Below are 24153 nucleotides of genomic sequence, written 5' to 3' on the forward strand. Positions count from 1 at the left end.
AATGCAGGGTGCCAGCGGTGTCGGCAGAGCTGGGGTGCCAGCAGTGTCCTCAGTGCATTTCTGCTGACAGTGTCGGCAGTGCATGGGTGCTGGTTCTGTCCTCAGTGTAGGAGTGTCGGCAGTGTGGGAGTCGCTGACGGTATCGTCAGTACGTGGGGCAGGTGTGTCGGCAGCAGTGGTGTCGGCAGTGGAGGATGCTGCCAGTGGGGGTGCCGGCGGTGTCGGCAGCGGGGGGTACCGGTGGTGTCAGGCGCCGGGGGATGGCGAGCGCCATCTTCTTTTTCCCTCTGTATGCATTTTCAATGGGCTTAACGCTGATTGGCTGAGGCCATGACAGACGGCTCTCTCAGCCAGTCAGTGTTAAGCCCGCTCAAAACAAAACCTCACAACCCAACAGTGGGGTCGCAAGGTTTTGCCTCAGGTGAGGGATCCGAGGCAGGCAGGGAGATCCGAGCTTTGCTCGGATCGCCCTGGATCCTTGAAATTCAGGTGGGTTCAGATCTCAGAGATCCGAACCCGCTCATCTCTAGTCAGTGCACATCTCTATATTATACTGTGGGGATATGTTAAACAGAACACAATGAATGGTCATAAACAAAGCAGGGCAAGAGACGAGAGGTTAACAATAAAGTGACAAGCAAAGGACAAGGCATAACGATAAAATAGTAAGGTTCAGGGCTGGCGTCAAGAGATTAGTGAAATAACAATCCAGGTCAGGACAAAAGCAGAAAGAATGATCATATATAATCCAAAGTCAGAACTGCAGAAAAAGCAATCAGAAACGAGCTGGGTCAAACAGGAGCACAATAAGGGTAAGAGCAATAACGGACAGGCTGCAAGCTATAACAAGCAGCATGTGAGTTTGATTGCTCATTATATAAAGTACCAGCGACCAATCACAGCCATGCACAGTTACCTCAATTAGAGGCATAAGGTTGCAGCAGGAAATTATCTCATGATGATTTATCACCTGTTTCTGTAGAATCCCTCCCCAGCACTCACCACACACGCATGCGCAGTCAGCAGGATGCACATGTGCAGTTACACGGAGGCCTCCGGCAAATGAAAGTAAAGTCACCTCTAGTGCAATCACTTTACTTTTGCACATCACAGGGCCGGTCTCTTATTGGAGCTCCTGTCCTTGCATATGTTCAATGATACATGTCGGCGATATTTCATTTCTTATTGCTGTCAATAGCGGCGATAAGAAGCGGGGAGCAGGTAAGTAACGCAGCTACAGAAGTAGCTGCGATACTTTCCATGGGGATAACGACCTTCGATGATGAATAGGCCCCTATGTGAGAGTTTCTGTTTATATTCAGAATATAAAGTGTTGTAGTTGAGAAATTGCATATTTCTACCTATTAATAGTTAAAGAGGTGCCGCAGCGGCCGAAGTTAAGAAGTGTATTTGATTACCAAGAGAAATGCAGTTCGTTGGTTATTCATCATACAGGATTATTGCTATTTAATTCATGCAGATTATTATCTCATTTGTGTTGCATTGTCTGTAATTGCATAGTGATACAATCTACCTATTTGCTACTAATTCTTTATTGTGTCCCATGTCATTTGTATGCTGATCATTTTATTTCTGCATACTTTACATCTATGTTCTCTTACGCCTTTCAATAAATTTGGCCAATTATTCTGCACATCAATGTTGCAACGTTAAGTCATTGTACTGTGGGGGCGATTCAGACCCGCTTGAGTAAGCGCATGAGTAAAAGACGCAGTGCGCGTGCGCGAACCAGTCACAGCGATCGGGAGACGATCGCTCTCTATACAGCCAACCTGCTAGTTTGAGTGACAGAACGGGCCATTTGCAGCTGGTGACAGGGGAAGGACAAAGGAAACAGGGGTGTGGATGTGCAAACGCAGGCATGTCAGTGCGTTTTTAAACCATTATAAGGGCGTGCATAATTCAAGACAAAGCGTCAGCATACACGTCATACGAGTGAAATAAAGACAGCAGCACTCGCAGGTGCTTGCGGTAGGCTAGGGTCTATCTCAAGCACTGCGTGCTGGTTCGATGTTGCTCGATGGTACCAATGTTCTCATACACTTCCTGGATATGACGTCTGAAAGTGGGAATCTTTTGTCCAGGCTAGTGGTCGTCTAACTTCACCCGGCAATCGCACGTTAAGACATAAGGAGCGTCCTGATGTCTTAGTGTGTGATCGCGGAATTTGCATATCTGTCCCCTGACGTCTGCGAGAGAGCGCAGCATAGCGAATGGGTCTGCATGAGCTCCTGTGTACGGGCCTGGCCTCTCTGCTGTACTCTGAGAAGGAAAAGCCGGTTAAGGTTAAGTCCACTGATGCTGCAGTCTCATTGCAAGGTACCATCTATACCGAACGTATCTGTGCCCACACCGGGGTACCACAACTATCTCGTCAGCTCACACATAACATGGGCTATTACATTTAGTTCTCTTTCTCTACAATCTACAGATCAGTAATTTAAGAAACTCTAAACACTGCTTCCCAAGTTCACTATAGCCTGGGAATGAGATTCGGGAAAGAAAATACAAAAGAAACACTGGCATTAAATTTTCCAATGCAATTCAGACTTGTTAGCTCGGGCACTTGATCACCTGTGGAAATTCCAATTTTTTGTACAGATTTTGTACAAGTTCCCTAATCAACTTCGTAAGATACACTCACCCTGGCATTTCAAATTCCTGATGGCGAGGGATGTTGGATGTTGGCTCTCCTCTACACATCTGGTGGGAGTGTCCGATATTGTCCCATTATGGCAGAGAATGACAGTATATTTTATGCTTCTGAAAATCTCATGGGTAAAGTCCCGGTAGAGTCGAGGGTCCTGATTACTTAATTTATTGACCGTCCCAGTCTGTCAATAAAATAGAATCAACACCTTCCAACATTTCTAAAAAAAATTAAACACCTATATTCTTCCCTGACCACACCCTGATCAAGCTCATTTCCCATGACACTATGCACCATGGCCCTGATTCAGAGCCGCTCGTAAGCGGCCGCTCGTTCGTTCTGACCGATGTTCGCACATCTGCGCATGCGTACGGATTTTAATACGCATGCGCGAACCAGTCAGTGCGGCCGAAAATCGTTTGTTCGCTATATAGCGAATGCCTGCTATTTTGAGTGACAGAAGGAGGCGTATGTGGGCGGTAACAGGGGAAGGTGCTTGAAAACGGGGGTGTGGAATTAGATCGCAGACGTGCTTAAAGGTCAAAACGGGCGTTTTAAGGGAGTGCATAATTAATACAGCAGCGTCATTGACCACGTCACTTGGTTTTTTTTACTCAGAACTGCTCGCAAAATAGCGGTTGAAAAAACCAGCCACAAGAATAGCGAGCAGTTCATACGCTGTTCGATGTACTCGATTAATCTAATAAATAGCGGACATGACGTATGGTGCGAGCGGCCAGGAGGCGTATTTTTCAAAATTACAAACACAAGTTTTGCTCGCTCGTTCAGACTTAGAGGCGTGAACAGACCGCAATTAGCGAACGGTTCATTTGAATAGCCACCCCTTGTTTTAGAACGAAAGAGCGCAAATAGCGAGCGGCTCTGAATGAGGGCCCATGTTTGTTCTCACAGGCAACTATACTTTGCTACCTTCTCCTACTAACAATGATCCAAGTCCAATATTTGATACATATAGCGGTTATTACAGTACACAGTAATTCAATATGGGAGCAGACAGAAGAGTAGTAAAAAAGAAAGTTGGAGGTCAGAAGCCTATAGAACACAAATATACAAATCCCAAAAATAAAATGTATAAATATAAAGCATAAAATAAAGTTTAAAAAAAAAGGTCTCTCACTTCTGTAGCATTTGCGTCTGGGAGACAATTGTGTGGGGGCACCAGTGTTCGAGAACAGTAGTCTTTTACTAAGGAGGGGAAGCCGGATTCCAGTGATACAGAGGGTGGTGATGGTGGCAGTGGCTGCATGGAGTCAGATAATTAGTCAGGAAGGGAAGGGGGGGGGGGGGGGAGTGGGTCAGATGATCGATCAGGAATGGGGGGTAGTTGATCGATCAGGAAGCGGGGGTGGGGGTCAGATCATCTTGCTTCTGACTTCCACACTGTAACTAAAGCATTATAAAGAATTACAGACGCTAAGGGGCTGATGCTGAGATGTACTCCTATGTATCCAAAACAAAAGCTTTAAATTAAAAAGATACAGGAAGAGATGCAGATGACAGCTCTGGTGGCAGAGGCCCATCACTGCAAATTGCCAGTATTCGCCGGTAGGAGATGGGGTTAAAATTATGTGATTTGCAAAACTGCAAGATCTGATTATGGTGCATGTGTGAGGAGTGGCGGTGGTACTGTTAACACATAGTGCCGTCCTCAGATGGCAACCCTGGTATGCCAACGTTCAAGCCCTTCAGCCACTTCTTCATTAATGTTCTGGACATTTTAGTTAGTTAGTTAGATAACAAAAATTCACACAGAAGCGCAGTCGCAATTGAGATCCACGCTTTCAGAAATGTACTGGAAATCTGGTGGGCGTTCCTGTGACTGGGAGATGGTCCATCTCATGGATGTATTATGGCAGTGTCATGGGCACGTCTGGTTGCATACAACAGATGCTAATTCGCTCATATTGGAGGCCATACTCAGACCGATGACCTGCACCTTCCGCTGGGCTGGTGCAAGCTTCAATGGTGGAACTGATGGTGGAGTCTAAAGACACATCAGATGCATCTGCAGACGCTCAAACCGGAAGTCTCAGCCCTCGCACATTCCAGCTCACTCTTGTACACCAGGGGAAGGGCTCATACTAGCTTTAGCAAATAGTTGCTGACACAGCTAGGGCAATAGTCACTAAAGCTGTCCCAACAGCGTGCAACATAAAATCAGTGCTTTGTAGATCCACCACGTGCAGTGATTACTGCAGACACCCTTCTTGGCAAACAGCAGGAGGTATGTTTTGCCATTCCGCCTTACGTACAGTGACCAACTGTGACACTGAAGAAGGTCGAGTCGACCTAGAACGCACCCGTCGCTCCAATTCGTCCCAAAGGTTCTCAATGGGTTTGAGATCTATACTGTGAGTTGGCCAGTCCATCCGGGTTATTGCGTTTTCTGTATACCAGTCCAGCGTCGCCCTGGAAATATGACAGGTGGCATTTTCGTCCTGATAAAAACATTTGTTGTTTCAGTAGAACAGCAAGTATATGGGCCTCCCTACCAAGTGTTCTTGTCAAAACCTCCACATTATTGGCCTCTTGGAACTTGTGTACAATGGTATGCATGGTATGTATTTCGCTTGCGTGGGGGTGCCCAATCGCCTTTGTCTACATAGTGTATATTACATATCTACCAACCTAACCCCATATCAGACAACAACATTACGCCTACATTGACTATAATCCATCCCAAGACTCCAGGTCCGCTAGTTGGAGTTTTACAGGTTAAACATTAACCCTTTATTAGCTTTCATGTGCCGAAACCAATCTTCTTACCTCAATAATATCAATTGGATCATCTTGCATAAGCTTAAATCTTATTCATTGGGCGCTTCTATCCCAACCACCACTACGCTTAAAAAATAAAAATTAACCTTTTTTTACACAGGGTAAATTTGACTTTTTAAAAAGAAAAAGAAAATTAAAATATATATCAATACTTGGGTGACAACTATCAAATGTAGATTGCCTAATCGATTAATAATAAAATTGTGTGCACAAGAAAAATGTATATGCTCCCCATCGTCTGATATGTGCTCCCTCCTACCAACATGAGTAAAACGTCTTGAACCTTAACCACAATTATATAAATACACGGAAACTTACTTAAGGGGAAAGGAAGGTCAGCTTTATTGAATTTATAAACTATTTAATCTATTATTTAGGTTTTAACTAATTAAACGGTAGAAGAAGCAAAGGATAGACACAGTATGGTGGTGCAGAAAGAACGGCCCCACTAAGCAATATCACTATCTGCACACTCATTCAGATCTTCCAAATGGGAGGCGAGCAGCCAGCCCATTACCATCCTCAAGGTATCCACCTCCCATCCAAATGACACAATATAAAGGCCCACCTATTTAGGCGGCTGCTGATGACCCCAGTAGGGTAGAATCAGTCTAAGCCATGTATTGGAAGGGAGAGCACCTCAAGCTGCAAAAACAGATGGCAACTGCAACCGTTCTTTCCCAGAGGTTCCTACAAAAGCGCACCATCACCATACACTACTCTACAACCCCTTGAATACCCCTAGCTAAATCCTGAATAAAAATAAGGAACCCTCAGCATTAAAATGCACACCATATGACCTGAAAAGATGGAATTCTCGGAACCTGATCAAAGGATGTGGAATGACTACTCCTCCAAAATCCCGGACAGTGCACCCAACCAGGGCCGTAGGGAGGGTGGTGAGGCCGGTGCCTCCACACAGGGCAGAATTCTGCAAGGTCACCGGCCACTACCTTCCCGGCTCCGGAGGTCTACGCGGCTCTCAGAGAACCACGCTAAAGAAATCCCCGCCCTCCACCCGACGGCCAGGTGAGAGGGTATGCGCTTACGGGGAGGAGGGGGCGGAGGGGAGTAAGAGGGATGGCAGTGTAGCACAGAGCGCACTGCCATCCTGCTACGGCACTGCGCCCAACCACGATATTGATCCTCCTTCTCGCCACATCCAGAGCCCCGGGGTAGACACAACCTCTCCAAACCCGCCGAGGAATGATCTTTGACCACAAAACCCTACTAAAAGGTCACAATCGCCTCCAGATCCGCCAAAATGGAACACCTCTTATCGAAAGGTGTACGGGACGTCAAAACATTGCCCCCCAAATGAATGACAAGAACTAAGGGAAACCGAAAGTTTCTAACTGACCTAAATAAAAAATCCAGCAACAAAGCCCAAAGAATGCCCCGTACCCCTGACCATATAACAGGAAACATCCACTAGCCGGCATGCAACCCAAGTTAAAAACTAGTGGTAAAACAAAATTCCTCAAGACCCCCAAATATGATGATTAGCTAGTCCTCAAGTTAGGATCAACAAAAAATGTAGCGAAGTCTGATGTATGATTTATATGCCGCAGACTTGCGGCGGCCCAGGGCCTTGATCTGGTCGACGGAAAAGCCTGACGCAGCAGCCGACATAGCCGCCGTGATTCTGTATCAATGTGTACCAAAATCACATGGGGACAATCCAATCGTCGCCACGCACCGCTTTAAAACCCAACCAAATTGGAAACGGGTCACTGGGGAACCATCGGCATACCATAACCACGCCCCCTTCGTGGCAGGACAATGATCTCGATAAAGCTTGGCCCACACCACCAGACAAACCTCTGCATCAGTGCATGCCCGCATGGAACCCTTTCCCATCTGATCTGTCTTAGATCGCCAAATGCGACACAGCATGGCCGAATCTTCCACAAAAACATTGGAAGACAAAATAGATGGTGGACCTCGTTTCGAAGGCGCCACCAATTCAGAAACACGCAACACCCCATGAAAGACCATAAGAAATGCCAAACTAAGTAACCAAACCTCAAAATCTCAAAAAAAAAATGGTTATCAAAGCTCAAAATAACCGTGCCAGAATACATAAATCAATAGGGCGTCGCATGTCGGGAGGAACTGGGGCCAGCCTGGCCCACCCTTTCAAAGCCTTTTTGACCAAAAAAAGTCTTTGAAAGATCCACCAAACTTTTAACCCGACAAAAATGGGACAAACCTGCTAAACACCCTTACCGCCACAGCCATGAACCTTACCTGATTTATACAAGCTCCACACAAAAGTGACAAGCTTCCAACTGGTCTTACCTCGGTTTTCCATGCGAGCCACGAAACTATGCCATTCCAACCAGGCAGTTTGATAGCTTTGCAAGGTCTCAGGAGCTAGCGAACGATGAGCTAGCCCCTCCATGCCAGCTTGATAACCTGCCAGAAATAAGATGGGCATGACTCACTGACCTGAGAAGCACCCGGGGCCAACTTCCGAAAACGCAAACCCAGTCAAACCACGACAATGCGTCTGCGATCTCCTAACCCCTGGTACGTGCAGCGCCCGAAACAGGATGTAAAATTGTAGGCGACGCAATACAAATTGGGCATGTAAACGCAATGTCGGCAAGGAAGTAGCCTGCTGTCGATTAACGGCATGAACTACGCCGAGATTATCACACTGAAAAATTACGCTCCGATTCCTCATAAAGGGGCCCCAAGAGTTCTAGGGAAACCATGATAGGGAGGAGATTGAGAAGGAGAAGATCCATTATCAAACCCCTGGTCACCCACTCATCGGGCCAAGGGGCTGCGCACCATTGGCTGTCCAAGTAAGCCCCAAAGCCCGCTGCATCCGTAAACAACTGGAGCACACAACTGGATTCCCCCGGCGAAATCCAAATGTGTACCCCATTAAATGCTCCAGTTTATGACTAAACACCCTTCCCATAGGAATAACCCGACACGCAAAATTCAAAAGACCCAACAGTGACTGAGCCTGGCTTAAAGTAACTTTACCAAACGCCAAAGCACAGAAGCCGACTCACCTTCTCCTGTGGCAGATGGCACATCCTTTCCAAGGTATCAATCTTGATCCCCAAAAAGGACTTAACCGTAAAAGGCCCTTCAGTCTTGATTTCACAGCAAAAACACACTAAAATGGCTGCTACAGTAATTCTAAAATGGCCCTGAAACTCCTCCCCCAACACAATTCCATAGGCTGAAAAAACCCTTCTAACCCCACCCCACATTATCTCACTAAAACATTAACCCCTAATTGTCCTTGAGGCAGATCAACAGACTCGGGGGTTTAATTAACTATTTGCATATAAAATGCATTCTGTCTCTCTTCTGAAATTGAAGGGGGCTGAACTGATATTAGAGCTTTACATGGTGAAGTAAATATTCAACAATCCCACAATTGTTTGATTTTTACACATGAACTGAAAATATCTCTTTTCTCTGACAGGACAACATTGCAATTTGCTTAAAGGAGGGTTGTTGAGACATCCACGGGGCAAGGGTACTGAGGGGGCGTGGTCAGAAAGGGATCGGGAGGGAGCAGGCAGGTTGGCTTAGCAGGGGGCGGGGCCGGCAAAAGGGGGCATGGTCGGGACAATATGTGCTGTTTAGGGTGCTGGGCTAGGGGCGTAGCTTCACACTCGCATAATTTTGGCCCCGCCCCCATTACACAATGTCGATATTTATTGCATTGTGGAGCAGGGTCATGATGACGCGATTCAGCTAGAATCGCGTCACCAGCCCCCCCGCTGCAGGTGTTTGGGTAGGTATTGCGGGAGAGACTGGAGGGGCCGGGAGACATGCTTACTTTTCCGGGTGGCCGGGAGCCGCACCCGATTTTTGGGAGGCTCCCGACAAAATCGGGAGAGTAGGCATGTATGACATACATTTTCCATAGTCCTGGCTGATCATCAGACAATACCTGATAAGGGGCAGCATCATTTTGATGTGGACTCCCCTTTTTTAAACAAAACGTGGGTCCCCTTAGTAATCGGAAGCTAGGATGGGAAATAATCACTCCCCTTCCCAGGACTCCATGATTTTTCTGTAGTGTAGGAGTTATTTATATAGCGCGCACGTATTCCATTCAGTTCCTGCCCCAGTGGAGCTTACACTATATATTCCCTTATGATATTTATTTTTTTTGTCAGATTCCAATTACCCCCTACCAATGTGTATTTGGATTGTGGAGGACACCAGAGCACTGGGAAGAAATCCACACAAACTTGGGAGAATATATAAACTCAACATCATTAGGGCCTCGGTGGGCAGGGCCGCCATCAGGGGGGGACTGCCGGGACTGGAGTCCCGGGCCCGGCCTCTGGCTGAACGTCCGCTATTACCGCCATTGCAGAGCCTGCCATAATGAGAAGAAATGGTGCCCAGCCGCCGCTGCTACCGCCCACCAACCTGGTCCTCAGCGTTGGTGAATGGATGGCTAGGAGCCGGACTCAGGAGCTGGAGGAGGCAGCCAGGGCCCGCTCGGGCTGCTCCTCCACCAGCTTACATGATGGCAGGGCAGGGACGTCAGCGCACGTGATTTTATGACGTCACGGCGCGCCGCTTGAGGGCGCCACTGAATCCACAGCAGGAAGGTCAGTGACGCTTGCACATCCCCGGCGCCTGTTTAATTGTGCCTGGTCTGCACCTTGTGACCCCATGGCTGTGTGTGAGGCGGGCAGCATGCGCAGGGTCGGACTAAGGGGGGAGATGCGTGGGGGGGTGAGTATTCCAGGACCTCCTTCTCTCAGGGGCCCCCCAGCCTGCTCCAAAGCAGCTCTAGCGCTGCAGTCTGGAAACAATTTTGCTCATCTCTAGCCTCCGCCGCCCTGCGCTGCTGCTGGCGGTGGAGGCCGGAGACTAGCATGATCGGTCCCCTCCCCGGCCTGTGCAGTGGTTGGCACCTGACCTGTCAGCCTCCCCTACCTTCCTTCTCCGACGTTAATAAAGCGGCGCTGTGTCTGGGGCATCATTAAATATGTAAGGGCTGGGGGTGAGGGGCACCATTAAATATGTAATGACTGGGGGTGAGGGGGTATCATTAAATATATAATGACTGGGGGTGAGGGGGTATCATTAAATATATAATGACTGGGGGTGAGGGGGTATCATTAAATATATAATGACTGGGGGTGAGGGGGTATCATTAAATATGTAATGACTGGGGGTGAGGGGGTATCATTAAATATGTAATGACTGGGGGTGAGGGGGTATCATTAAATATATAATGACTGGGGGTGAGGGGGTATCATTAAATATGTAAGGGCTGGGGGTGAGGGGGTATCATTAAATAAATATATAAGGGCTGGGGGTGAGGGGGTATCATTAAATATGTAATGACTGGGGGTGAGGGGGTATCATTAAATATGTTAGGGCTGGGGGTGAGGAGGGATCATTAAATATATAATGACTGGGGGTGAAGGGGTATCATTAAATATATAATGACTGGGGGTGAGGGGGTATCATTAAATATGTAAGGGCTGGGGGTGAGGGGGGGGATCATTAAATAAATATATAAGGGCTGGGGGTGAGGGGGTATCATTAAATATGTAAGGGCTGGGGGTGAGGAGGGATCATTAATTAAATATATAAGGGCTGGGGGTGAGGGGTATCATTAAATATGTAAGGGCTGGGGGTGAGGGGGGATCATTAATTAAATATGTAAGGGCTGGGGGTGAGGGGGGATCATTAATTAAATATGTAAGGGCTGGGGGTGAGGGGGGATCATTAATTAAATATATAAGGGCTGGGGGTGAGGGGGGATCATTAAATATATAATGACTGGGGGTGAGTGGGTATCATTAAATATATAATGGCTCGGGGTGAGAGGGGATCATTAAATATGTAAGGGCTGGGGGTGAGGGGGGATCATTAATTAAATATATAAGGGCTGGGGGTGAGGGGGATCATTAAATATAGCAGGACTGGGGGTGAGGGGGGATCATTAAATATATAATGGCTCGGGGTGAGAGGGGATCATTAAATATATAAGGGCTGGGGGTGAGGGGGATCCTTAAATATATAATGGCTGGGGGTGAGGGGGGATCATTAAATATATAATGACGGGGTGAGGGGGTATCATTAAATATGTAAGGGCTGGGGGTGAGGGGGTATCATTTAATATATAAGGTATTAGTGTGAGAAGATCATTAAATATATTATATAAGGGGTTAGGGGGAAGATCCTTAAATATATAATATATATATTAGAATAATCATATACTGTATGTAATTTACTAATATGAGTTGTTGGGAGTTGGAAAGACAAAATCATACAATATATACGGGAAGAAGTGGGGGGGGACAGTTACTACACATAATAGAATGGATTGTGTCTTTGTGCGTGTATATATATTATATATACAGTATGTATATGCTATGTGCCCCCGCTGATAGGACCTGTGCTGCTGCCTCATGGAGGTGTGATACGAGGAGGCGTACGCACCACGGGCATGGTCAGGGGAGGTGGTGCAAGAGGGAGGGGGCCCCCCTGTCATAAGTGCTCCTGGCACCTTGAAGGCTTAATAGTCACGTAGCATGAGGTATTGCGGGCAGAGACTAAGCAGTCATCCCGGGTCATACTGCAAGCAACACAGGGGCTTGTCCATTGGAGCTCGTGCTTCATGTACTGATGGGGGTGAAGGGTGCTGTCCGGACTGTGCCTTCGCCATGCACCTGTGTAAGGTGTGTGGTGGGTGTTGGGGAGGGAGTGACGTTATTGCTGTGTGTGCATCTCTGATCTTTAGCCACTGCTGGAATTTGTTGCAATGGTTACTTGCAGCCTGGTGCTGTATATGTGTGTACCTTCCTGTGTGCAGGAAGTACATGTCTTTAGTACATGGGGGGGGTGCTAGGATGAAGCCCTGCCTAAGGTGTAGAGAGAGCTTGCACCGGCCCTGGCAAGGTCGACGTCAGAGGAGCCACAGACCAAGAGGAGCAGTCGCGTCTGCAGTGCTGGTGGTGGAAGAAACAGGATCCTTGTTAACGGAAATAAGGTAAGTGGTATAAATGGGCAGCAGGGCACACAGACTGGATTTAATAACAGGGAATGAGATAGTGAGAAAAAAAAGGCTGCGCAGAAACTGGAAGTAATAACCTGGGGGGGCTGGTGATGAGGCTGGGCATTAATGAGGATGGTTAGGGACCTGCCTAAAGAGTTTACCTTGACGTGGTGGCAAGCTTAATCGTTTTTGCCCAAAATATTTCACTTTTTTTTTTTTGTATGTATGGATAAGGTAACGGGGGGGGCCCTGCCTAGTTTGTCTGTCCCGGGCCCCACAATTTCTGATGGCAGCCCTGTCGGTGGGCATAAGACCTCAGTGCTTTGAGGCAGTAATGCTAACCACTATGCCAACTGTGCTTTCCATAGGAGTTATTTCTTTATTAATAACAAGTGTGTTCCCATTATCTAGCTGCCATGATTGAGAAGATATGAGACTTTCAAATTCCCTTATCTTCCTCTAAGTGATGCCATTGCCTAAAAGTGCAATGACACACTACGGAACAAAACGGACAGGGGCGCCAGTCTGTGCCGCGTCCAGAGGCTGTCTAATATTTTATTTTGCTGGGTGTTGGTTTGTGAACGGAGGAGCTGAGGAGAGCAGAACAGATAGGCAGGTGGGCCACGGCTGTCCGCCAAGATGTAACCCCTCCCTGTCACCTACTTATTCTCTGGTGGTCCTTTCTCTCTAGGCTATGCAGGGGCTGCAGGACCTGTCACCCACGCTTAGAGAAGGAATACTTTAGAAGGCCATTTCCTTTTTTTTCCATGTTCCAATACCAGCAGCATGCATTGTATATACAGCACAAAAAAGATAATGAGATCAGCATCAGGTGGAGGGGGACAGTGGGGTTTGTTTGGGAATATGGGGATAAGGTCTGTAGTTTTGGGAGGTTCATAAGTATCATCATAAGCATTCGCAGAAACCTGCACAGGGGGTGCTGCAATGGGACCTCCCCCTCTGACCGGGGTATAGACTATACCATCCCCCCTCCCTCTGGGATATAGACTACTCACCTGGCCACGCAGGTGAGAATTCTATGTCTATGGGAAGGGAGATGAGATGGGGGTAGTCCATGACCCAGCAGAGGGGGAGGTCCCATTGCTGGATCTCCTATGTCGGCTTCTGCACACGCCTATGAGTATGATAAAGTATTATGAGGGTGATAGGGTTAATGCTTTAATATAGTTCATTAAGATGAAGTGGTTGTCGCTTTTATTGGGGTGTACTCAAAGTGAAGGGTTTTTTTATTAGACTGTTGGAGGTAATGAGGGTTTAATGAAATTATTTGATGATGATCTGAGAGTAATGAGGATGAGGGAGTTACTGATTTAAGAGACTAATTACAATAATCCTGAATAATGTAATTATGAAGAGGTATTAATTAGTGATGATGGGATGATTTGTGTGGCGGTCAAAACATTTTTTCTCTGTTTCCATTGGCGGTCAGAAAAAGACTCTCCATATTGTATGGTGGTCTCAAAAGTGCCCTCGGTATTGTATAGCGGTAAAAAAATGGTCTCTGTATTGTGTGGTGGTCACAAAAATGCTTTCTGTACTGTATGGTAGTGACTGCGATGCTGAGTGTACTGTATGGTGGTCACTGGAGGCTCTGTTAACTGTACGGCGTTCTGTCTGTATTGCTTTATAATGCTTTTGCGGTATGTGTTTGTGGGGGTATTTTTGCGATGTCATGGGTAATTATTAATGTAGTTTAGAGGCAAAGAATGTATTCGGATGTTGATATTTGAATTTTCAAACACCTAGGCCTATTCTTCTCACTTCATTCCCCCTTATGTCAAAAGTTGGCTACGCCACTGGAATATAGCTTGTCATTCTGTGGAAAATAATGACGTCACTGCCGCAAAAGAATATTTAATAGAGGCTTTAAAAGTTTGAATAGTCAAATGTTAGACATTGATTAGATTTGTTTTCGTTTCAGAACTAGCTGTCTGGGAGTTTCTGAACATTCCCTTATTATCTCAGGCAGCTCCACAAGAACACACTTTGAGTAGCTGCTGCATACTAGGCTCAAATTCATTGGAGATCAGCTGTCAAGCAGGGATATATAAGGAAACAGCGTCCCATCCCCCACACCCTCTCTGTGTCATGCATCCCTGCTCAAAGAGCCATCAAATAGACACTTCCAGGCTTTTCAGTCAGGTCTCACAGTAAACACATCTTTGAGTCCAATATCTGTACCAGCTCATACCAGGCTACTATATAATCAGATATCGGCTATTAACTTTATATCCCCCACAATGATTCGCTTCACACAGTATAAACTGTCATTTTCAGGCAACAAAAAAGAAAGCACTTATATATTTTGCGAAGTGCTGGGTTTTCATCAATCCACAATGACGTGCGCACATTTAGGTGACACAGTGAGCTTAAACAACTTGTGCAGGTTTATGGCTTAGTTAAAATTTGTAAAAAATGAAACAGTTTCAACATAGGAAAAGCTGCAACTGAGACTGGGAAGGCTTCATATGTATACCAAATGTGAATAAAGGGGCATATGTACCAAAGCTTGATGTGAGATAAAATGGTGAGATATATATTACCAACCAATCAGCTTCTAACTTACACTTTGCAGGCTGTGTTTAAGAAATGATAGTCTGGAGCTGATTGGTTGGTGATAATATTTCACAATTTCATCTCACATCAAGCTTTGATACATATGCCCCAAAGTGTATTATTTATTACTAAAAAAGTATCCAACATAGTAGTTCAATGGAAGAATACACAGAGCACAAGAGGATACAGTGTATATTAACTACTCGCTGTGCTTAAATAATTTAATGGATGCAAGGCAGCCGGGTAACGCAGTACATGAGACAACAGTGATAAGGAATATATAAGTGAATATGCTGGTGCTACATAAGTAACTGATAATAATAATTATATACATACAGTTGATTGTAACAACTTTTAAACTTTATCTAGAACCTGCACTTTTTACCCAGCAACAAATACAAATCTTATGCAAAACAACAGGTACAGAAGTGAATATTATACAGACATCAAGTAGTAAATATTACAGACTTACCGCAGTGGATCCTGCAACAGTAGCAATAAAGACCTTAATGACCATTTTGGCTGCAGAACTGCAAGAAGCCTGTTAATACGTAAGACGGATCCCAAGTGTGTTCCCCAGGCAGCTCCCTCCCAGTGCAGTGTGTGTAACCCTAACCCGCTCTCTGGGCTCTGCACATTGCAGCCTGATCATTGGCTCTGAGATATTTTTGGGAGCGATTGGTTCTTAAAGGGCATCTGTTGTGTCTAGCAACTGCATCTCATCAGGTTAGGTTGGCCACAATCCCTAAATGGTGAGGGAAGACAATACACCAATCAGAATGTTCTTGAAGAGTAGAATTAATTTATTGTACTGTGTGGCTTGTAAACTGCTTATCACATGAGGGAAGAAGGCATTTGTGCAAAAAGGGGGGGGGGGCAATGACAATCTTCTAATTTGCTATTGGATAAAGCAGGTTGTTTGCATAAAGCAGGTTGGAAAACATTTCCATAGTCCTAGTATATGTCATGGAAAGAGTTAAAAAAAAATGTCTGCCCAATGTATGCATAAGTGTGTCTGTAACAGAGATGGACATTATTATTATTATTATTATTATTATTATTATTATTATTATTATGATTATGATTATGATTATTGTTCACAGGGGTCCAGTGGCCATTAAGTCCACTTAGGCTTTTCAGTTCCAGAGCTGAATAACCCCCTCCCCATGTAAGACCACTGTCCCACCCTTGTGCACCAAGCAGCATATTTCCATCCCTGCTGACTTGGGCCCTCATTCAGAGCCGCTCGTTAGCAGCAGTACGCTCGTAGCGTTCCGATTGTTGTGCAACCACGCATGCGCCAGTGTTACACAGCGCATGTGCGTACGGCTGATTGCGATCTTTTTTTAAGTCGTTCGTCGAATAGCGAACAGGAAGTGACATGTCAAATGTGATTGACAGAACAGGCCGTTTTTGGGCGGTGATGGGGGTGGAGATGGGAAAACGCAGGCGTGTCGAGGCATTTTGTGGGCGTCCCTAAATTATCTCATGCGAACACAAATGTGATCGGAACGAGTCATACGTCACTGTCTGATCCACTTTCCGTTCAAACTGCTCACACAGCTTGTGGTCTGGTATACTCTACCACAATGTCGATGGTCTCGTCCCCCTCCCCGTGCCTCTTCGATGTTTCATCGATGTTTCATTTTTACCCAACTTTGATTACAAAACTTGCTTGTAATGTGTTTAGCAACTAGTTTTTTTTTTGTAGCACAAAACCGTACGCAGGTGAAATACTCAGCTGCTAATTTCAGGATTAGACAATCAATTAGCGTACAATTTTTTTTTTTATAATTTTATTTTTGTTATTTTATTTTGTTTTTCTGTTATTGCAACAATATTGTCATCATGTTTGTGTTTTTGCAACATTTTTAATGTTCCCTGAAATTTCACATCCATTTTGTTATGGAAAAGTGTTCCTTTAAACTCCTAAATGGTTTTTAACCCTTTGGAATCTGTTTTTTTTGTTTTGTTTTGTTTTTTGGGGGCCGGGATTACCTAAAAAACATTTTTAGAATAATGTCACAATACAATGGAGAAGATTTTGAATTGATTTTATTTTTTACACACATTTTTTGATTTTCAAGGCCATTTGCCAGTTTGCAGGTCTGGCTAACGTCAAAAAAAATTACATTATTAAATAAAAAACAAGAGTGCATTTGGCCAAAATAAAATAACACACATTAAAAACAATTCACAAGAAAGGAGAGGGAAGTTTTGGCCCTTAAGGTATATGGGTCAAGCACAGAAGGATTGTGGGAAAATTAGCCAGTGCTGTCATCGCTTTTTGCCCCGTTTGGCTGGGGTAGGGTGGGAGCCTGACCGGGCCCGAGGTGTCCTTTGGCTGGCCTCTCCAGAGGCAGATGTTGTGGCCTCTGGACTAGGCAGAGGGCTAGGCACATTTGGAGGGATGGCTGTTGTTGTGCCAGAGGTGGAGGATCCTGATGTTTCAGCAGGAAGGGAGGCCGGCTCCACCATGTGCTGGCGAACGAGCTGCTCCAGGGCATTGGCAATTCGGATGTTGGCCCTGGTACTTTCCGCCAGGGCTTGACCAATGGTCACATTGGCCGCAGCATTTTGCTCGATGGCCTCCGCCACCCGTAGCAGACTGGGGGCCATCCTCAGCAGAATCTCCGTGTGGTGATCCGATTTAAAATTGAGATCCATGAGGAGGGCCACTGCCTGCGAGGGGGATTGCCCTGGACTGGCTTCTGCAGGGTCCCCAGCCGGATCTACTGCTTCCTCCCCTGCAGAGCCAGCAGAAATTCTGCGGCCAAGGCTCCCCTCTGGAGCAGACTCATCCGCCTGTGTCTCTGTGAGAAAAATGAGAAAAGAGGAACATTACAATCTACATATTGTCACAAACACATTTCTGAGTTGGTAACATAACAACATTTACCTGGGACAACATGAGGAGCCGCAAAGCCTGGCATGTCCGTATCCATGTTGGACACGCCAAACACCTCCTCATACTGCACACACCCCTGTGCCAGCTCTTCCAAGTCATTCAGCTCCAATGACACAGGGATGGGACCCCCACCCGTCCCAATTGCATGCCTAGCCCTCTCTGCCAGTTTTTGTTTCAGCCGATATTTATAATCGGTCCATCTGTGGGTGAAAAAAAATGCATTATTCCTGCAGTATTTGGGCCTGTAACCACTTATATTAAAAATGTAGTTTTTACGTACCGGCGCTTGACATCCCGGGCTAGACGTTCAAACTCACCCACCCTATTGACAGCACTGGCTATCTCCTCCCACATTTTCCACTTCTGGCTTGAACCCATATTCCGATCTGCCTGTGGCAGGGTGTCAACACACATTTGTACCAAAACCTCCATCTCCTTTCTTGTGAATTGTGGCTGCCTTTTTTTGTTTGTTTCTTTGGTTGGCATACTCGGCCCAGCAGCCTCTTCCATGGCATCCTCCACACCTTTTTTAAAAAACATTTTTTACATTTAGATGTCCAACTTTCTCTAAATTCGGGTTCTAAAACTTTCTCTAAATTCGGGTTCTAATTAATCCTTTAATCAGAAAGAGACAAGTACTTACCGGGCGCCTCTTGGCCATCGTTTTGCTGGTCTGTAGCCATTTTGATCCAAACAACTTGAACTACACCAGACCGTTTTGGATTTTCCGTGACGTATTTATACATGCGTCCTTATTTTTAGTACGCATCATTGATTGTGCGCTCCTATGATCTGTCCTTAATTTGAGCAGGAAAATAAAGACTATTTATGGCTATGGGCGACTCGAGTCGAGGTGGCGGGTGTTGATTGTTGGAGGTATCGTGTGTAGTCGTGGATTGTTGGCGGGATTAGTGGTTGTGAGGCGGATTTTTGGAGGAGGAGTTGGTGATAGTTTTTTTTTCTTGCGGATATTTTGTTTGTTGGTTTTTTTTGGAGTAAGTATTTTTTACAAATCCTTTTAAAAATAAGGGATCTACAAACCGAATTTCTTCATTTTTATATTTAATTTTGTTTTTTTCAGTTATTTTGGCTTGGCCCCATAGAAGTTTTTGGACTGTGACTTATTGTTCGACTTTTGGTAAGTTTGTATTTTTCATTATTTTATGAATTTGATGTGTTGGTCTTCGCATATATTTTGAACATTAATGTCTTATTTATATTTTTAGCTATCATGTATTAACACTAAATATAGCATAAGTTTTTTGCAAATATATTTCCTTGGTTTTTCCATGTAAAAATGCGAACTATTTACCGCACTAATGTTTCCTTATTCTCCTTGTAAAAATGCGAACTATTTAGCGCACTAATGTTTCCTTATTCTCCATGTAAAAATGTGAACTATTTAGCGCACTAATGTTTCCTTATTCTCCATGTAAAAATGCAAACTATTTAGCGCACTAATGTTTCCTTATTCTCCATGTAAAAATGCGAACTATTTAGCGCGCTAATGTTTCCTTATTCTCTATGTAAAAATGCGAAACTATTTAGCGCACTAATGTTTGTTTGTGTATAAATTTGCCCATTCTTGTTTCTCCTCTCAATGTAGGGTGCATTTTCTAAATAATGTGTGCTCCCCCCTATCTTTTAACGCATTTTTGGATTTAGAAAAGAATCAAATATGGCCCATAAAAAATCTAACCTGAATTTCAATTTTGGAAATGTAGGTTGGTGCACTCATGACAATACCCCGGCATGTAAGCATCTTTGGATTTTTCGCCTAAGATAAGTATATTTTTGGCTTTACATTTTCAACAAACATTAGCTACCTGGCTTCCCATTTCAGGTTGATGTTGGTCGTATTGTTTTGGCCATGCTTCCGGAACCCGACCAACCTCAACCTCGTCCCAAGCGTCGGCATCGTAGGCGTGCAAGGCCCAAGATATTTAGAACACATGTCACCCTTTTTGGAATGCCCGATGATGAGGTTTTAAGATGATACCGTCGTCCTCCACAAATCATCATAGACACTCTCTCATTAATAGAGAGTGATCTTGAGCGGCAAATTGACAGTCCTACAGCAATACCACCACTTACGCAATTAATGGCGGTGTTACATTTCTGTGCCTCAGGATCCTTTCAAACCACAGTGGGAATAGTGGCCGGAATCTCCCAATCCTCCTTTTCAAGGATCCTGAGGGCAGTGATGGAGGCCCTTTTCAAGCACCTCCATCATTTTATTAACATGCCATTGGATATGGGTTCCCTTAGTGTGGCGAAGGCCAATTTTTACCAAATAGCTGGCTTCCCACACATCATAGGGGTTGTGGATGGCACTCACATACCACTTCAGCCTCCAGCACGGCTGGAGGCCATTTTTAGGAACCGAAAGCACTATCACTCACCGAATGTAATGGTGGTATGTGATGCCTCCCTCCAGATCCTGTCCCTGAATGCAAAATTACCCGGGAGTGCACATGACTCATTCGTCATCCGGCAATCAGGGATTTGGTATAAATTAAACTACCTACAAGCTGGTGATGCATGGCTTCTGGGTAAGCGGAGACCTTTAGTTGAAACCAATGCAAAGCTTGATACACAGTGATCCTGATTGTTGGTTTTGTTTTTTCACAGGAGACAGTGGCTACCCTTGCATGCCCTGGCTGCTCACTCCTTATTTGTCTCCCACACCAGGGCCACAAAGTGAGTATAATTCCGCACTTACAGCCACCAGGCAGGTGGTGGAGTGCTGTATCGGCCTTTTAAAAGGCCGATTTAGATGCCTCCACCGCTCTGGTGGCGAACTCATGTATTTGCCGGCTATGGTTTCGAAAATTGTGGTCCTGTGTGGGATCTTTCACAACATCGCCATAAGGAGTGGTGTCCCAATGCAGCCTGAGGATGCCTTGCCTGAGGATGGCCCCCCCGAGGTTGGTCGGAGGTCAGGATGTGGGGGGGCCATACACGATGATGTGGTGGCACGTTTTTTCAGGTAATTATTGACAAACATTAACTTAATTGACACAATGTCGACATGTACCATTGTAATGTTTCTTTTTGAAATTAATTTTTTTAATTTTAACTTTTCTTGTCTTCCTTTACACACCTCGACAAAACGATGCCTACTACCTGCTCCACTAAATTGTGTACATGTGGCCACATTGGATCTTACTTTGGAAACAATTATTTCATCGCCTCATTTGTGGCTTTATGTTGTCCTGCTACTTATTTCGTCAGTTCTTGATTGTTGAATTTTTTGTTGGATTTTGGTGTTGGGGTTTTTGGGGATTGTCTTTTCACTGTGTGATTGACACAATTCACTTTCTTTTGTTTGCCATTAAAAAGACTGTTTTTCACTAAATTCTAGTCACGTGTAACCTGGCACAAAAAAGGCCAACTTTCGTAATGCCTAATCCTGTAATGTCTGAAATGTTTCCGTGTTTGAACCTGCTTTTTGGCTTATCCAAAACCTCAAAGGTATTATGTTGAATCAGTAAGTTTAAAAAACTAGGCCTAAGCTGTTTTTAGGAAAAAAAAACATTACCCACCCAAAGAAAAACAAGAAAATGTTTGATTTGGTAATAACCTATTGGTATGTTGAGGTGTTTCATGTGGCAGCTTACATACTTCCTAGCGCTTTGTACAATCTAATTTACCTTACTTTAAAGAACATAATCAAATAGTGGACTTATGAAGGCTAAACAATGTAATTGTTTCAGACAATGAATGAGACTCGTTAAAATACAACAAATTTTTATTTTACAAACAATAATTTTGCCCTAAAAAACATGGAAAACAAAAAATTAGCGCCGAAGGGCCGCCGCCATGTGGTCAAGGACCACTAACATGGCAATCATGTGGCCACGCAAGGCGGCCAATCCTTCCTGGATACAATGCATCCGCCTCTGGTCCTCTGTTGGAAAAAACAAAGAGAAAAAAACAAAAACCTTACATTAGAAGTTTAAAAAACCAATTCCGCCCAAATAAAAAGTGTAAACAAAGATCCAGTTGTGCTGAAAAAAACAAAGTAATGGAAAATGCAAAGATGGCAGAAATACTAAATTACAAATGAACACACAAAAAGGCAACCACAAACAATAAAAAGTAGCCTTGTTAGGGTAAACAATAACTACCCAAGTATGAGTGTTTGGACATGTGTGATATGTATCATGGCTAAAAAAAACAATACATTGTCTATCAAAATAAAAAGGTCAACACGACAAATGGTAAAATTTATAACAGGGAAACCTACTGGTCATCGGGATTTGGGGGTTTGTAGGCCCAACATCCTCCTCTTCCTCGGAGGTGGGACAGTGACGTAGGCTCCATGGAGGGGAGATCTGTGAGCAGGTTGAAGGCGATGAAAAGCGCCGGGGGGGGGAGGGAAGGCTGAAGAAAAGAGAAGGGGGGGGAGTGGAGTGGAGTCGGGAATTTGTGGGGGGCTCCAAAATCCAGAGGGAGGTGCCTCAGGAAGTGGCCGGTCAGGGGTGGAGGGGGAATTGGGAACAAATTGAGGAGTGTCTGCTGTGCTGGGCGTTGGACTGAGGGCCCAGCCCGGCGTCTGTGCCTGCGGCGATGGCGGATTCTGTGTTCAGCCCCTAAATGAGCAGCGGAAAATGTTTTTATTTTTTTGGGGGGTGGGGGGGTTGGGCCAAAAATTAACAACTACACAAATGTTAGAACATTTTAAATATTGAAAACATGCACATGCAGGCCTTTCCAAAAAATCACAACAGGGCTAGACTGAAAACATGCACACGCAGGCCTTTCCAAAAAATCCCAACAGGGCTAGACTGAAAACATGCACATGCAGGCCTTTCAAGAAAATCACAACAGGGCTAGACTGAAAACATGCACACGCAGGCCTTTCAAGAAAATCACAACAGGGCGAGAATGAAAACATGCACACGCAGGCCTTTGAAGAAAATAACAACAGGACGAGATTGAAAACATGCACACGCAGGCCTTTCAAAAAAAAACCAACAGGGCGTGAATGAAAACATGCACACGCAGATAGGGCCGCAAAAAAAAAAGGAAAACAAACAAACAAATACTTACTTTCACCTATCCGCTGTCTAAAACAGGCCAAGAAGCGTGGCGTGCGGCGGCGCAGATCCGACCACCTGCACTCGAGCTGCCCGATCTGTCGGCGTGAGCCGAAGGAGCGCAGGCGGCGGCGAACCTCCGCATAGGCGGATCGCTTCTGGTGGTTGCTGATGGGGGGAGGCTGGCTGGTGATCCGCCAGTCCATCACCTCCGTTAGGACCAAAAGCTCCCGCCTGGTAAACGCGGAGGCTCTCATGATGGCAATGGTTGGTTTTTAAAAATATGAGATATGGTAAGAACTTACCTTTGTTTTCTCTATTTCTACGAAGTCCATAGGGTTCCACAGGATACCTTGGGGGTATAGGTGTGACGTCAGTCATCGGGCACCATAGAGTTAAGCTTTCAGCCTCCCAGGATGCACTAGGGTCCCCCTCCTATACCCCACCCCCGAGCCAAGGCACCTCAGTTAGTTACCAAGCCATAGGCCGGAGGAAGAGAAGGAAGAGAGAGAAAGAAGATCTGGATACACACAAGAATCACACTCTCACCAGAGGGAGATGGAAAAACCGGTGACCAGACCAAAGCCCATCTGCAGCACAGGTGCGACAGGGCGGGATTCCTGTGGAACCCTATGGACTTCGTAGAAATAGAGATAACAAAGGTAAGTTCTTACCATATCTCATATTTTCTACTTCAGGGTCCATAGGGTATCCACAGGATACCTTGGGGATGTCCCAAAACAGTATCCTTTAAGGGTGGGGACGCTCCTGTGCTGAAAGGAGAATCCGCCCCCCGAAGGAAGCATCCTGAGAGGCGAAGGTGTCAAACCTGTAATACCTCACGAAGGTATGGACAGAGGACCACGTAGCAGCCTTGCAGATCTGGACTGCAGAGGCACCACGTCGAGCTGCCCACGAAGGACCCACAGACCTAGTGGAATGAGCCTTCAAAGAAGGAGGAACCGGCAGACCTTCATGAAAATAAGCTTCAGAAATAGCCATATGGATCCAGGCTGCCAAAGTTTGCTTTGAAGTAGGCCAACCCTTTTTACGGAAGCCATAGAGGACAAACAAGGCGTCCGACTTCCTAAACGAAGAAGTGCGGTCAACATAAGTCCTTAAGGCCCGCACAACATCCAAAGAGGCCTCACCC

General features: G+C 45.4%; 1 protein-coding gene across 1 annotated transcript in view; it reads right to left on the reverse strand.

Moving 5' to 3' along the window:
* Positions 1–15775, reverse strand: part of SH3BGR (SH3 domain binding glutamate rich protein) — a 59905-nt gene extending 44130 nt beyond the window's left edge. The window contains exon 1 of the mRNA XM_088443138.1: positions 15523–15775. Coding sequence (XP_088299264.1) covers positions 15523–15567 — 45 coding nt within the window. The 5' untranslated portion in view covers positions 15568–15775. The remainder of the gene's footprint in view (positions 1–15522) is intronic.
* Between the last annotated feature and the right edge of the window lie 8378 nt (positions 15776–24153).

The sequence above is a fragment of the Taudactylus pleione genome, unplaced genomic scaffold, assembly GCF_031769625.1.
Source record: "Taudactylus pleione unplaced genomic scaffold, aTauple2 ptg000327l, whole genome shotgun sequence".
Taxonomy (NCBI): Eukaryota; Metazoa; Chordata; class Amphibia; order Anura; family Myobatrachidae; genus Taudactylus; species Taudactylus pleione.